Raw genomic sequence first — 17,082 nt, 5'->3', positions numbered from 1 at the left:
AATGTGGCTCATTTATTTCCTGATTGAAGGTACCCGCATCACCCAAAGTCACTTCACTGCAGGGGTGTTATTTACACTACATAAAGAGCCGGGTGTTAATTACAAGAGCTAAAAATTGGCAGTGGTCTAACTTTTCTCAACCTCTTAGACATTGCGGAAGCTCTATTGGACTTGGCTACGCTTGCTTAGAATTTTGGAACGCTTCGTAAGCGTTTCAGGCGCACTGTCAACTTCATGCAAGAGCAGCGTCGCCTCCTTAAGTGAACGCCGAGTCGCGTGCATAATCATATCTTGAGAAGCGCGATCGGCGCACCGCAGTAGGAGCATTGGTACAGCGAATCGCGGGTACTGACATCACAGCCACATCTCCGGCGTTCCTCCTGCTGAAAGTCGAACTGAAAAAGCCGTTGACCTTGGCGAAACATGGCCAGTAAAGGTTTGTAGCGGGCTAGTTGGTCGGGCATACTGAGACTCAGGAGTGCTAGATTCTAGACAAGGGAACAACACCACATAGGAACAACACGAGACACGAGCGCAAACATGCAACTGGGTTCATTTTCGACGTGGCGCATATTTATAGCATCTAATCAAGGGATACACATATATTAAAGCGTTAAAACCAGCCAAGATAGCCAAGCAATCGTAAACCATGTGAGATACAAGCTATCGTCGCAAGGTTATGAATTTTACAACTGACCGGCTAAAAACAATTTTTTATTTTTTTGTTAAACCCACGGACGGGTCGCTAACGTCCTGTACTGAAGCCACGCAAAATGCTTCCCACAATTTTCTGGTGGTCTTTTCCTTCGAGTTAAGAAGAACTGTCATTCTGTCCAGAAGAGGTTCATACTAGTGCACGGCGCAGTGTGCTGCGAGGTTGCCAGGGGCACTGACCAGAAAGTTGTTTTAATTGTACTCCCGCGACCGCACATTCAAGCACCTACCTGTCTGGCCGACGTAGGGCCTGCTGCAAGATAGAGGTATTTTATACACGACGCGTTAAATGCATGCCGCGAACATGTTTTTGTGCCTCACGCCACAAGACCATGCGTCGTGCTCGTCTTCTTGGCCGGAATGGACTTTTGCACACATGCTTTTCAGTTTCTGAGATGCGGAAAATACAACGAGTACTTCATATTTTTTAGCCACTTTTTTAGCCTGTGCGACAAGGCAGGCACATATGACAAAACCACAGGTCTCATCTATTTCTTAAGCATTTGCAGGGCTTCTCCTGAGAAAATGCATATAGATATGCGTCATGTCAAAAATAAACCTAGACTAAAGTTTGCGCTCGTGTCTCTTGGTGTTCCTGTGTGGTGTTGCTCCCTTGTCTGGAACCTAGCGCTCCCAAGTCTCAGTACAAAACATGACGTATGGATCCCCCGGCACAAAAGAACGGAACGAATTTAACAAGACAAAAATAGAAAAAAGCAGTACTGACAGAGCTAGCGGTATATCCAAATGAAATGCAGCAATCTTCATTGACGCCTTTAAAACACATGAACCCAAGCAAAAATTTTCGGGCTAATAAGAATGACTGCAAAATTGTGACTTCCTTTTCACTTCTTTTCGCGTAGATAAAGACAAGAAAAAGTATGCCAATCACAACGCAGGAACACCATCGAAATATCGTCGGTAGGCGCTGACCTATATATAACTATAAAAAAAAACTCCGTCAAAATGACAGAAAAATACCCAAGCATTTGACGGTTAAAATAATGGCACATCGTCGTTTTCAAACGACGGTGTCTTTTCATCCTTTTAATGTTTTTCTTGTCAATCTGAAATGCAACCGTACCGTCAATTTGATGATATTTGACCAGCAAAGTGACGGCTGAACATAATTTCTTAATGACAGTTTTTCCATCATTTTGACGTCTTCTCAATCTGAAATACAACCGAACCGTCAATCTGATGATATTTGACCATCAAAGTGACAGCAGAAAATCATTTATAAAATGACGGTTTTTATTATTTTGATGGTTTCCTTATCAATGTGAAATACAATCAAACCGTCAATTTGATAGCGTTTGACCGTAGCAGGGGCAGCAAGCCGTCATTTCTAAATGACAATGTTTTTTTCTGACTTCGATGTTTTTTTGTCAATTTGAAATTAAAACCAAACTGTAATTATATCATTTGATTGTCTGTGATGGAAAGCTGTCATGTTTAAATAACTGTTTTTATAACTTCACAATATTTTGCAAATTTGCAATTATTTATAACTGTCAGTACAACATTTGGTCATCAAGGAAATAGCGGGCTGCCATTTTAAAATGACGATGGTTTCAACCATTCTAAAATTTCGCTTTTCAACATAAAATGCAACTGCGTTGTCAGTATGATAGCCCAACACGACAAGCGTTAACATAATTCTGTATTAATATATAGTGTGGTCAACGTGACCACATGACAGTAACTTACAGTGGGCAGTACCTCATGAAACATTGAACAAAAATGTACATCTCTACTTGCGCATTTATTCTTAAATTAAAGGGCCTTCAGCAGGCTGAGTAACTTTGGCACGAATTCACCGGCCCTGCGTTTGCCGTGCCCTTTCATTGGGTTGATCTGCCCAATGTATCTAGAAGAAAAATGAGGATAGAATAAATCCATGCTCCATAAACTGTGCCAATCACATACTCTGGCTACACACGTGAAATGCCATGAATGTGTGAACTGCACTACCTTCTGCAACACGCAGTATTATGAAATGAAAAGACGAGATTAAAATCATGTAGCAGCAAATGTGAGCACATTAGTAGTGTGCCTAAATAGCTACATATACATGCACTGCCGATTCATGATGTACCTAAATGTAACCATTATTATAACTCGTAAAAACAGCCCACAATTGCACATACACCCTGTATAGCATTCCTAGTAACAATAGGTGCTCATCACGTATAAGGAAAATGCAGAGACTCAAGAAACCGTAACTATGCAAGATAATTTTGCTGAATGTATGGGTTTCTGCTGTCTGCCACATACGTAGGTCAGTATCGATATAACACCCCGATGTCCAGGTATAGGCTGCATTCGAACATGTGGCAGCCGTGCATACATTTACGAACCTCATTATCATGCTTCGTGATCTTACCATTTGGAGAACGTTCATTCTAGTTTCTGTGCCCTTGCCCGCAAATAAGCGAAATTTCATACCTGACATCTTATGAGCAATCAAGAAACGTATCACGATGATGAATGTCTAATTTTTTTTTCTTTTACACCCCAACTGTTGACACACAGGGTGGCCAACTTCTCAAGTGCCGCATAGCAACCTTTAAGATGGATCTTTCACCTGTACATTTCAAGTACTGAGCAATTCTGCGCAAAGATAGGATCACAGAATAATTTTTTGAAAGGGGCTAATCAAATCAAATTGAAATCAAATTGTTTTATTTTCACCAGATATTTACTCGTTAAAGCACCTGGGCTAAAAGCTGCTCGAGGCAGCTTGGCGAGGCCCAGCTGACCATTGCAAGGTAGGGCGTGGTGAACCTGAAAACACTACAATGTAGAAACTTCGAAATAAACAAAGCAGAACAACGAAACCGACATGTTCACACGTGCGCTACAAAAGCGTTCAAAAAGCAAGCTATGTACTATAAAACACACTGTAGCTCCAATAAATCAATCTTGTAATCAAACATTGCAATCAAGACATGAAGCCCTGAGGCGTATCATAACATATTTCTTATACAAAACAGCTGGAAAAAACTTGAAATGGCAGACACTTGCCAGTTATACAATAAATAAAATACCACGTACAGCACGTAAGCTAAACAAAAAATGGCAACAAAGTACAGCAAACAAATGCACTAGGTTCGGAGAAAAGCACAACTAATTCGAAAAATATGTTGCGCAAGACTAGTAATCAAGGCAATGTTCATGCGATTTTTATTCTGATATCTTAAGAAATTGTTTCGTCAACTGGTTTAGCGTGGGCTTAGTTTCATAACTGTACCTGTTAAGTAGTGAGAGAAGATTATGTTTTAGTGACTGGTTTTTATAATTAGTGCGGAAGCGCGAGACGAACGAAATTTTAGTTTCTTGGTGAAACTATACTTTCGTGACGATTTAATAATGCGGTGGCAATTAAGAAGTCATGGAAGAAGCCTCGCGAAAGATAAAATGAGCTTAAAATACGGAATTTGTTTGGTTTATGGGGGTTTAACGACCCAAAGCGAATCAGGCTATGAGAGACGCCGTAGTCAAGGGCTCCGAGAATTTTGACCAACTGGGGTTCTTTAACGTGCACAGATGGAATTTGTACAAACACGACACGGGGATGATATCATAAGTCGCGAACAAGGGACTGATCTGAGAGAGGTATTCGTGGTTGGCAATGTAACAGAGGATTCTCTTTTGCAGGACACAGATTTTGTGCATATTAGTGGTTGTGGTGGTTCCCCAAACAAGATGGCAGTAGTAGATGTGTGAGTAGATTATATAGTTGAAGCTTAATTTTCATTATACGGATTGCCCGGCAACGTGAACAGCGCCAACTACCTTGGAGATTTTCTTGCATATGTCTATACAACATGCGAGTCCCAGTTTGGTTTACTATTCAATATATCTCCTTGTATTTTGTGTGACTTAACTATTTCTATATTCACGCCTTCATAGGTGATTGGTTGGTTTAATTGATATACTTTGTTTTTCGCTATGAAAATCATTACCTTCGTCTTTGTTGGGTTTACATTAAGTCCGTTTAACTTTGACCATGAGGACAAATTTATAAGAAAGTTTTGGCACTGCTCTCTCAGCACATTTGCATCTTGACCGGGCATAAGTATCGTACAGTTGTCGGCGTATATGATGAATTTAATTGATTTGTCAATATGTACAATATCATTGACAAAGACATTAAACAAAAGCTGTCCAAGTAGGCTTCCTTGCGGAACACCGTAGTGACTGGTAGAAAGTTTGATCGATGGTTACCCTTCGATCGATGGATCGATCGATGGATCGAAGCTTACCATTTGTGTTCTGTCGTTAAATATGATTTCATTAATTCCAGGGAGGGGGGGGGGGGTGTACCACGGACACCGTACCAAGATAGTTTTGTTATAAGGATACTATCGATTAAGGAGTCAAAAGCTTTCGTGAAGTCTACGAAAAGGCCAAGGGTAACAAAGTTTCTATAAATGTTATCCAATACAGTTTCTTTCAGAGTTAGGAGAGCAGTTTCGGTTGATTTCCCTGCTCTGAAACCATGTAAGTCATCGTTGAAAACATCTTTTAGTGCAAAATATGGCATGAGACGCATGAATATAAGCTTTTCCAGCCCTTTAGAAAAGACGTGAATGATGCTTATTGGCCTGTAATTAGCCGCGATGTTCTTATCACCACCTTTAAAAATGACCGAATCTCTAGACCGTTTTATTTTAGTGGGAAAGACGCCAGATTAAAAAATAAGTTACATATATGCACCAATACTGGAAGAAGGAATTACAGTGCATATTTTACTGGCTTGATTTGTAGATTATAACAATCTAAAGCAACGCTGTTATTTAGGCTTTTGAATGTTTTGGACACTTCGGTTTCGTAAGTGGGTTCCATGAAAAGACTGCTTACCGGGCTGCAAATTATATTTTCGTCCTATGTCATGAGGTGTGCTGTTGCGCCTATGCTGACAAAATGCTTATTGAAGTAATCTACAAGCGACTTGACGATGAGTTCTTTATCGTCATCAATGATCATATCTGTGGCTTATTTAAAGCTGCTTCGGCACAGTACATTGTTTACTACTTTCCCAGGTAGGTTAGGCTGATTTCTAGATATATCTTCAAATAGATGATGATAATACGCATGCTTTGCTCGTTTGATCTCGGCGTTTAGTTTATTTCGCGTCTTTCTGAATTCCTGAAAAGCCTCTGGCTCACGCGTGTGCAGGAAAGAATGGTACAAGCAGTTTTTATGCGTTATCATTCTCATGTGGCATCGCATTTTGCAGGGCTTTTTTATTTTCTTTGAGCGTGTGCTTGTTTTAAAAGGGAATTGTTGTCCGTATAAGCGCACAAATGTTTCAATAAAAGCAGAATATGCCTCAACCGCGCATGTTTTCTCAAAAATAAAAGACCAGTCACAAGTACTTATTTCATTTTTAAACGATTCCATTTCGTCAGGTGTAATACACTGAACAAAGAAAGAATCGCGAACTTTCACATTACTGCCGTTTGCGTACTTCGACTAAAAAACATGAATACTGGCCGTGGCTGCTTACATCACATGCAATTGTGTCGGCACGGTGGATTAATCTAGTAGTGAAATCGAAAGCTATGTTGCTGTCATCTAAAATATGAACGTTAAAATCTCCAGAACACGTCAGTTGCATTTTGATTTCAGAGACATACTCCAAAAATTCTTCCAAAAACTCCATAAAGCACCACAAGTTGCCACAGGGAGGGCGGTAAACAACAGATAGGATTTCATCCTTGCACTGTAACACCAACATTTCATTGTCAACAGTATCTTGGTTATATTCAAGCAAAATATAATTTTTAGACGCATCAGTATAGATTGCAGTACCACCACCTCTTCAATCTGTAGGGTGATGAAAAACACTCTGTACCCATAAAGGTTAAGCCTATTGCAGCCCTTGTAACATGTTTCAGTCAACAAAATTCTATTAAATTTAAAGCTAAACTGGTTTAAGAGGCTATTGATAGCGTCATCTTTGTTTTTTTTTAAACGTCTTTATTTATGCATAAAATAGGCCTAGCCTTGCGGCAGAAATGAGGGGCTTCATTTCATCTTTGTTTATTGTAGAACGGGTGTTCAAATGTAGGACAGATGTGCTCGAAAAAAAGGGAGGGAAAACGGATTCTGGTAGAGCAAACGCCTGATAGTCCATACTGAACGGCTAATGCGTTTTTTACAAGTTAGTTTATCTCTGGAAGGTGGTGTTCTCCGGCAATCTGTATTATCTTAGGGGTTTCTGTCTGCTTCGCAAATATTTTGCCATTGAACGACCGCTCTGATTTCCATTTATGTTCTGTTTTCCTCTTGCTGGCCACACCAAGCAGCCGTTTAAGCGCGGGACAAAGACGTTCATTCACATATACAGGTGCTGAGCCATTTTCGGGGTCATTGTCATTGAAACCTATGTCTGCGTTGGTGAGCCCAGCCCTCTTTGCTTTCTTGAGTGCCACATCACGTTTTGCGCGTGATTTAAATTGCACTATTATGTTTGAATTGTCTGGGTTGCGGGTTGGTACTTGATGGCAGACTTCAATATCAGCAGGCGTGATTGGGAATTTGATGGCAGTGCCCACTCTGGATACGATGTCAGGAACATTTTCGTCTTTTTTTCTTTCGATACCTAGGATTTCGATGTTTAAGTTTCTCGAGTATTGCTCTAGGCTCACAATTCTCTTCTCGTATTTATCTGTGTTACTTGCGAACTTAAACGGATGAGCTTATATAAGCGATCACAGTAAGAAGAGGTGCACAAAATGCGCCAGTGGTCACATCCAAATAAAATCTTGTTTGTATAGCGCATGACGAGGTGAAGCAAAATGACTTAGGCACCATACAGTAGCGTGAAAAGTTTGCATGGAGTAAATAAGTGCTTGGTTTTCGTTTTGCAGGGCAGTGTTTTTTGGAACTTCAGCCTCTAACTTGATTTTCAGTTCTTCAGTTGTGGAATCTGCAAATTCTATGCTTTGCACTATATTTCTTTGTTCCTTTCGTATCTCGCGCAGTTCAGTGCGAAGGTCTCGCTCGGACGCCTCACGTAGAAACTTGAGCTCCTAGCGGAGCTCGTCTTTAAACTTCAGGATATCTGCTTTTATTCCCTCTTTAAATCTTGCTAGATCCTTATCCATTGAGGTAGCACTCAAAAAGCACACACCCACACGTCAAACATAGGAGCAGCGAAGGCAGGACTATAGCTAAGGAAAAAGTGCTCACAAGACAATGACCTGCGGGAAAAGCAGACAGGTGTTCGGGGGTTGTTTCAGTCGTTGTCGCCACTACTAAGTGACCTCGGTGCGCCATTTGTGGCTCCTTATAAGTCCAGAGCGTTGATGACCGTGCCACCTGGTGTTGAACGCTGTAGATGGTTTCCTTGTGCAAGTGTGCGGCACTGTGACACGTCACCGGTGCAGGCACGTGCGGTTTGCTGGCAATTCAAGCTTTTATATAGCTCTATCGGAGGTAATATGCGGGAAGAGCTGACCGGTGTTCAGGGGTTGTTCCAGTCGTCGTCGCCGCTACCAAGTCACCAGGTGAAAGGAGAAAGCGCCATGTAATGGTTGTGACAGTACCCCTGAAGCTGTCCTGCCTATGTGTCACGTACGTCTCCAGCTTCAATAAAAAAAGAAAAAAAGACTGACATTCATCATTGCAAAAGGTTTGTTGAGTGCCCAGAAGGTGAGGTAGAGAGCTCTAGTTTCTTGAGGCCGATTATACACAGGCTAGAGCGAGCATTGCATCAAAGGTAGCAAGGAAATCTGAGGTTTGTAAAACTGCAGACAGGCATTCGGCAACTTAGTGCTTCATCCGTGGATGCAACCCACAGTCATACAACACTGTAATGTTGCACTAGGCCACTAGTGAGTGGACACTGATACATAGTAGAGCGACCTAAAAGAACTGTATTTTCACTTGACTCTCGCTGCCAATTTTCCCGACATCGGTACTTATAAAAGTGCTGCACACATTACATTTAGCAATAATTGACAGTAGCGCCTATCCTGTCTGGTTTTTCGTCCTTGCCCCTTTCTTGCGGTAGCCAACTCACAAAACTATGCATAACACCAAAAAGTACATATTACAGGACACATGACCAATTTTAGGCATTCCAAACTGCCAGGCTGGTGCAATCGTCATGCGACAATTAATGATCAAATCAGAAGTTTTGGAAGTCTCAGAATACCGGAACTAGGTGCAACTCCAACCTTCATCTCGCAACCCTCGGACTCATTTTCAGAGCTAGCAAATGCGCAAGGCTTGTGAGCATGTGCCGCTGGCAAACAGCACTACGTCAATAATATTGCCGTTATACTTTCTAAAGACGAAGGCACCCGTGATTGGCGAAACGGCGTACAGCTGTGCCAAAAAGGCAACACGGTGCAGTGCCGGAGAACGAAGAAATTCACGAGAGGAATGTATGTGACGACATCAGGATTTCAGGGGAACAGAGCTGAACTGGTCACTTAAGGCACTGGCTAAGTAGGGCGAGTGCCTTTCCTCAGGAAAAAGAAGCCCGCTGCTCACACTATTGCCTCAGTTTCCAATTACTTATCAAAAGCATCACCCACATTCACTCATTTACTTCTGCAGAAACTCCATGGTGAGATGGCAGTCTCCCGACTGCCCCTCATCATGGGTACAAGACGTTGAACACAATGAAGGCTCCAAGCAGGAGACCCTCGGCCTTCTCAAGTGTTCTTGAAAAATGCATTCTACAGCATCAACTGCAACGATGGTCCTCTTTATGTCACCCATGCTTGATCCTTCAAGGAAAAAAATGAGTTCACAAGCAAGCGCTCCCAGCTAAAGGTGTGATCCAATAATTCGAGTAACTCTACGGCCTTCGATGTGTTCACTGAGAGAAGTCGAATTCAAATACTCGTAAAAAGCCATACTGGGCCGTGTCGCTAGGCCTTATGGTATCCTGGTAGTAAATAGACACGTGCAACATGCCCTCCCTTATCAGTGCTTTACACGCCACTAATTACATCTGTTGAAGACCCTTGCTTCGTATAAGCACAGCATATTACACAGAACTTGTTTGTGGAAAAAGCTTTACAAATATTGCAAGACAAATAAAAAGTAATCAACTTTGTCTCTCGACAGAATACTTAGCTTTAAAGCGAAAGCTTTACTACGCCAGCCAGCGAGCCATTTCGGCTCGTCGCGCACTTCAACCGTATGCCGCACGCCGTGGCCGATGAACGACCTTGAGCTGCCGTCGCCAGCAACGCCGCTGCCGGACTCCCAAAGATGGCGCCGCCGTCGACACCGCTCGCTTAGGGACCCGTTTTTTTCACGGAGTTAGCCGATGGGCGGAGCTTGACGTCACCTCAAAAAGTCACGTGGGCACTCCGCGATAAAAAAAAGAAGGAAAAAAAAACGAATTGTGCGCGCGCGCGCGGTGTGCGCCTCTGCGTGCCAGCGGTTGTGGTCACGTGGTTATTTGTTAAAAAAAAATAAAAAGGCTGTTTCTGCGCTTGCGCCTGTGTTGCGCGCGTTGAAAACGGAACTTTGAAACGCGCTCACAATGGGTCCTGCGCGGCTTCTCGCGCTTTGAAAACGGAACTTTAAACGCGCTCACAGAGTGTCCTGCGCGGCTCTTCGAGTTGAGTAAAAGTTTGAGATGATGGACCCTGATTCGGCGGACGACCCACAAGACGTGATTATGAAGGAATGCCTCCGAGATCTCCAGAAAACTGGTGACAAGTGGACTGGCTATTTGCAGTCCGATGAAGAGCTGCAAGCGTTCGAGAAGAAGTTAGCAGCCGTTCATGTCCAGTTTTCTACGACGTCGTCAAGGAATCACAAGTGTGGGGCATGTGAGTACTCTTGAAGTATGAAGTATATATGCTCTACTAATGTAACGTGACGAACTAGCGATGTTCACGAGTACATATATGTACGCATTTTATATATAGTATAATGCAGCCACCACGGTGGCCTAATGGTTATGAGGCTCGGCTGCTGACCCGAAAGACGCGGGTTCGATCCTGATGCGGCGATCGAATTTCGATGGAGGCGCAATTCTAGAAGCACGTTTGCCTTACGACCTCGGTGCACGTTAAAGAACCCCAGGTTGTCGAAATTTCCGGAGCCCTTCGCTACGATGTCCCTCTCATAGCCTGAGTCGCCTTCGTTAACTGGCCGAATATTATACTCGCTGTGTGTTCGATCAGCCATCTTATTGTCACGGTCTTGTTATAGTAATTAACGCAGCAAAATATTTACAGCTTGCAAATGGGATTTCAATGATACACAAGATCTGAACCACTCTTGCTTTTTTTTTTCTGGAAGTGAAGAAAGGGGGGGGGGGCAGTAAACATCGTTCTCGTATATAATAGCAGGATATGTATATAGCACAAGCCATCCAAACAAGTTGATCCACGCTTAAAACTTCTCACCAGAAAGTTAGAAGTCGTAATTTATAGTTGTAAAACCTTTTTCGTCATGTTGCATAGCACATTTCACTCTGAGTAACAAAACTGCCTAAAACCGCAAGTCACTTAATTCAGAGAAAGATCCTTGGAACCTAAAATTTGCAAGATTCGGAACACTGGTTTGTTTGTTTTTTTGCAAGTGTCAAGCTGGTGTGATTAGCCTGTTTTATGTGCTAGATAGATTCTTGGGTAGATGTAGTTGGGTTTGCGGGCCGTGGGGCAATGGGTTATCCACATTTCGCCCCGGGCGCCGCTGACTTGGTCCTTGTATGCAGATTTTTTTTCTTAAGCAGCTCGCCGCGTGGCCCACAGTCCGGCGACGGTCGCTAGGCCGTTCTAAAACAAACAGAGCAAATGCTGCTGGCAGAGGGCTGCCGAGCTAAAAAATAAAAGCAGTAACGGCAGCGAGGGGTGCCTGAATGGGACCCGCTCCATGCCTGCGCAGTGCCTGCGTGTCTTGCACCCCGGCGCATTGTTTAGGTCCGTTTTATGGCTTTTCGAGCGCAGTGTCAAAGAAAGCTTTGTGGACGTAGCTTGAAGAATGAAGCTCTCTTGGAAGGCTACTGGCGGGCCATCCTCTGGGTGCACGTGCGACGGTCGTGCAGCTGGATGTCGGTTAATGAGCTGTGTTTGCTCTGCTTCTGGCCAGCGGGGCTCAGATGCCACCCTGTATCTGTTTTTAGAGCACCGGCTGGTGGAAGTTGCGCTTGTGTGTATTTTGTTGTCATGTTGATGTTGCTTTTGGAGTTTGTGGAAAAGTTCGATCGACTTCTTGGAATGCTCGCGGTCCTCGCGAGCAAACAAGCTCGTGGGCACCGGTGTGTCATTGGTCCCTTCAATTTAAGAGAAAATGCTCCGATTGGCTTTAAGAAGCTCATTCCTGATTGGTCGCTAAAATGGTCCCCAGGATGCTGGGGAAACGGATTTAAAGAGGCGTTTTGGCACCAAAAGGGGGTGACTTGGGCAGGGGCTCTTGGTGGAGAGTCGGAGTCGTGAGAGTACGGACAGGGCCAAACTTTGCGCTGGCCACGTTCCGAAGAACGAGGAGCCCCTATGTGTAGCACGAGTCAAGTCGGTCAGGCAGGACAGTTTCGTAGGGGCGAGCTTTTGCCTGACGCTCCTGATCGTTCTTGATGGCAGCGACCACACTGGTCGATGTGTAAAATATGTAAATGGTTTAATAGATAAACTAAGCTGTACATTTCTGCCGAGAAGTTTGCCTACGCCTCATCTTCCTCCTGCAACGTGTCGCGCCCAAACGGAACCCTAGGGCCCCTAAGTCTAACTGGTGTCTCTCAGAGTGTACTTTTTCCGTTTACCCAGCTCAACTGATGTTCTCTTCAAAACGGGGTACAGTGCCTGTTTCTCTGGACATGCCGTTTCAAGTCGTCCGACAAGTGGACAAGGACTGTGTGCTTGGAATTGATCACCATAAGGACAAATGTGAAAGCACTAGCACTGTAAGCACCTTGTGATCCAAACAATATTGTAGAGTAATAATAACAATAACAATCATTGGTGCAGTTATTTTTTATTTAATTGTGTATAGGCTGATGACACATTTGGCATATGTTTTCGTTAAGCAAATGATTATATTAAGTATTTATAAAAATGAGTCTCGGTTTAGTGATTAAAGTTTAGCTTCAGCACAAGTCCTGCATTCATGGGCTGAATCCCATGTTTCGACAGTAATTCATCTTATATGCATAGTCGCGTTATGAAGCCATTGGAGATTGTATGGAGGACCATCCAGGGTCGAAGGGCAGCCTGGGCAAAGAGCACCAACCCGAAAGATGGGCGAGTTCTACGAATGATGTCAGCAGCTGACGCTGCCCGTCTAATTTCCTTGTTTGCCTACAAACGGGAGTCAGTTAACAGCAGTTTCTGAATTATATAGGGCAGCGCAGGCAGCTGTCTATATTAAAGCATTTCTTAAGCAAAACAGACCATAACGTTTTGCCAGTTTCTGGTTACAAATAGGGTAGTGTTTTGGAGGCAGAAAATTTTTAAAATCCTCTAGCTAAACATGGCAGACCCTGTGCATATGAACTACATAAAATCTGCAGTAAGGTACTGATTTCATTGCAATAACGTGCACAGACAGTGGTAATTTTCATGTGTGGCTATGCTTTTAGGCACAAGATCCAACTGACTGGTCCAGCGAAGTCTTTTGCAAAAAAAAGATCAAGCTGCAAGGAACCAAGAAGAAGGGGTGCACTGCAAGCATGCATCTAAAGTGGATCAGCATGTACCCAGAATTCAAGGTTGGCCACTGTTCACGCATTTTATTGAACAATGCAGTGAAGCACAAGTCTTATCTCCGAGTTGGAAAAACAAGAAGAATAAATTTATAATTAGGTACACAGAACATACTGCACAGCATTTTCAGACACATTTCAGACCAATACTTTGACCAATAGACTTTTCAAAATTTCAGTGTAAAGCTCGTTTTTGCTGAAACTATGCCCCATGGTTTTACGCTTCTCTTTTACAGCAAGAGCTGTTTATGTGAAGCTCCTCATAGCACCTCACTGAAGCACCAGTTATAATAATTAGATGCGGAAGAAGCAGTAGCTCTCGCTGGATATTGCACCAGGTGTCAGGCCTTAGCCTTTTCTTTTTATGTGTTTAAAAGTTCAGCTATGTGCTTTGCCTTAGATTTTAATTTATAATACTTCCTACATTAAAGCATAAAGCTTCGGCATTGAATATGCATATTTTATCATGACCATTTATGTATCCACATAGTATGATCATGCACCAGATTGTACCGTAAGTTGATTAATACCAAAAAATCAAGTTTATGCTCTGCTTTCACTGCAACACACAATTTGCACATTCTCATCTTTATACTTGCCAGGCCTTTTGTAATAATCATTTGTTTGTTAAGTTTAGGGATCCTGTTGAACAGGAAAACAAATTAAATCAGTTTCTTTTACTTGTAATAATAAAACCTTCTTGTAACCTCGTGTTCATCCTAATCGATTAACAAGAATTGCTATGTGGAAATAGCAAGCCTAGTTAACGTCATTGGAGGCATGAACAAAGGCATTTAGAAAATTCATGCTAAACCACATTTCTTTCACTTGGCCCCTGATAAATTAATTATTTTGCTGTTTAATTTGTCAGAAAGGATCTTTTCCACATAAAAGAGTGAGCTTCTTTTATTGTGTTGAACTCTTATTGTGATCAGATTTTTATGTGTTCATTGTTCTGCTTGCATTTCAGGTTGACATCCCTCAACACACAGGGATAGGAAAATCTCTGCAAATGAAGGCGGCAAAAATAAGAGAACTTGAGGAGCAAAAGGCCCATGTAAACTGCAGAACCGAACAGCGCATCTATGTGGCAATCTCGCCCATGAGTTTCCACCATGCTCACCAATTTGGTGAAATGGCAGGCTTCAGCCAGACTGTAAACAAAGCTGTGTCGGCACGAATTCAGGACCTTGTTTGTGAGTGCGTGACATCGGTACAGGAAGTGAAAAAGTGTCTTGACTATTACGTACAAGACGTTCTGTTTGGAGGGAAAAACAAGCCATCAAGAAGCTGCAGAGCATTCTTCCCAACACAAGAAGACATACACAACCACATACAGGCTGCTCTTCACAGAGATAGGTTTAGCTCTTTTGATCAAGAAAATGCTAAGCAGTTAATTGATAAATATCAGAGAGAGGAGCCTGATATTAAATTCTTTTACAGACAGTATCAGAAGAAAACTGAACAAATCAATAGCCTTCCAAGTGATGACGTTTTGGAGCAAATGGAGCAGGAATGCGAGGAAACGCTACTGTTTCGTTACCAGTCAAAATTTATGAATGAAATGCTCATAAAATATGGGCAATCAGTTTCATGCCTGGATGCAACGAACAAAACGACAGACTATGCTCTGCCACTTTTCTTCATTGTCGTGAAGACAGCACAAGGCTACATGTGTGCCGGTGTTTTCATAACGCAATTTGAAACGAGTGCCTGCGTCGCAGAGGCCCTTGAAATGTTCAGGCAGTGGTGCCCCGACTTCAATCCGCAGTATTGGATGATTGACTACAGTCAGGTAGAAATCAATGCCCTTCAGAGCAGCTTCCCCCAAAGCCAAATCACAATTTGTGATTTTCATAGAGAGCAGGCATGGGGAAGGTGGCTAAACAGGTCCGAGAATTGCACTGTTGCAAAAGAAGACGTCCTCTTTCTGCTGCGAAGAATAGCCAATGCAACCTCTGAGGAAGAAATGAATCAATGTATTAATGATCTCAAAGCATCTCGGCATTGGGAAAATGAAAAATTCAGATGTTACATTGACACACATTGGCTGAGAGTGAAAGAAATGTGGGTGCGTGCATATAGGTTAGGCTATGATGTAGTGCTGACGACAAATAATGGCACTGAAGCACAAAACAAAATCTTGAAGCAGTATTACATCAAAAACAGCCATGGCAGAAAGTCTTTGGCAATGCTGATCTCTACACTTGTCAAGCAATTTCTGCCTGACAGACAACATCAGCACCAAAGGAAGGTAATGAGCCTGTCATCATCGTACCGGACATACAAAAACAACATCCCAGAATATTTGCACAACCGGCCACCAGCTTTTATTAAGCATGTAATGCAGAGGATGTTCACTGCATGCGAGTACACGCATGAAGACATCAAGAGAAAATCTGCGGTAGGGCAGTACCTCGTACAGTCGCAGTCGTCATCCAGCTGGCACACGGTGGATTTTGCAGGGCCGAACTGCACGTGCATGGATTTTGCAGCAATAAAGTTTCCGTGCATGCACTTTTGTGCAGTGTTCAGGCTGACCGAGAGTTCATTTTCTGACCTTCCTGAAAGCTACCTGAATCGGCCTCATGTTGCTGTGACAGCCTGTGCTACTGCTGATGACCAAGAAAACGAACCAGACAGCCAGGAAGGGCATGGAGGAGGAGCAAGTTCGCATGAAGTGACAGCTCTCAGCATACCTCTATGTTCTTCGAATCAGCTGAAGATGAAGCGAAACAACTTTCGAAGCATAATGGAGAAGTGTAGCAGTCTTCTTTTTTACTGCAGCGATTCTTCAGCTCTAGACAAAGCAGCAGAAAAACTGGTGGAAGCTTATTCTCTTCTTGCACAATCAGTTCCGTCTACCAGCGGTCTGTTCATCAGAAACTCCCCAACAAAAGGCTGTTCAGGCCAAGCATCCCACGCTTCACAGAAGGATGCTGTACGAGCAGCACCTAAGATTTTGCAAACAGAAAGGACGAACAAGGAGCACTGGCGCACTAGAGGCCGTGTTGGGAAACAGGCAGATGAGCTGCGCAAGACCATTAATTTTAACCCCTTAGAGTAAGGAATCACTCAGTGGGGCACCATGATGCAAGAGAAAAATTTCACAAACAAGGAGCAATGATATCTGGAGCTTAAAGCACCTGGCCATGACAGATGCCTTAGTACAGGGCTCAGGATAAATTTTCATGACCAGAGGGTCTCGAATGCGCTGGCATTGCACAAAATAGAAGAATCGTCGAATCTTGTCCTGGCTGAAATGTTGTCACCTCAACTGGGATTTAATCTGCAATGCCAGGCTGAACAGTGCAGTGCCTGAGCCACTACAGTAGGTATTTACCAGTAAAAGTGGTTGCTATGGGACCAGCTGTACCGCATTTCTTAGGTGTGTGGCTTATTAGGAGAACACATTATTCATATAGTGAAGATGGAGGATAGGAGGATGCAATTCAAGACTTCTTATTCATTCTTTGCCCAGTTTAACCACCATCATGAGATACTTTCTCCCTCAAGGCTGAACCTTCTTATGCTTAAGAGTCAACAAATGGGACAATTTTTGACATGGTAATAATCCTATCATCTTGACTATGCCCTCAGTTTTGGTGAACCACCAGAGTGTTCTGCAATAGAACTACAGGAAGCTTGAAAGCCTTGCCTGCATCTCTATTAAGGCTTACTCC

The 17,082-nt window shown here is 43.0% G+C and overlaps 1 protein-coding gene across 1 annotated transcript; it reads left to right on the top strand.

Annotated features, from left to right (window-relative positions):
• Positions 1-10,330: 10,330 nt before the first annotated feature.
• On the top strand, positions 10,331-16,083 carry LOC144133712 (uncharacterized). Its single transcript, XM_077666849.1, has 5 exons — positions 10,331-10,523; positions 12,465-12,601; positions 13,277-13,405; positions 14,370-15,893; positions 16,003-16,083. The coding sequence occupies exons 1-5, from the start codon at positions 10,331-10,333 to the stop codon at positions 16,081-16,083; spliced, it is 2,064 nt and encodes a 687-aa protein (XP_077522975.1).
• The last annotated feature ends 999 nt before the right edge of the window (positions 16,084-17,082 follow it).

Source organism: Amblyomma americanum, chromosome 5 (genome assembly GCF_052857255.1).
Source record: "Amblyomma americanum isolate KBUSLIRL-KWMA chromosome 5, ASM5285725v1, whole genome shotgun sequence".
NCBI classification, from domain to species: Eukaryota; Metazoa; Arthropoda; class Arachnida; order Ixodida; family Ixodidae; genus Amblyomma; species Amblyomma americanum.
Note: the sequence above shows the minus strand (reverse complement) of the source record. Positions and strands in the feature narration are given on the sequence as shown.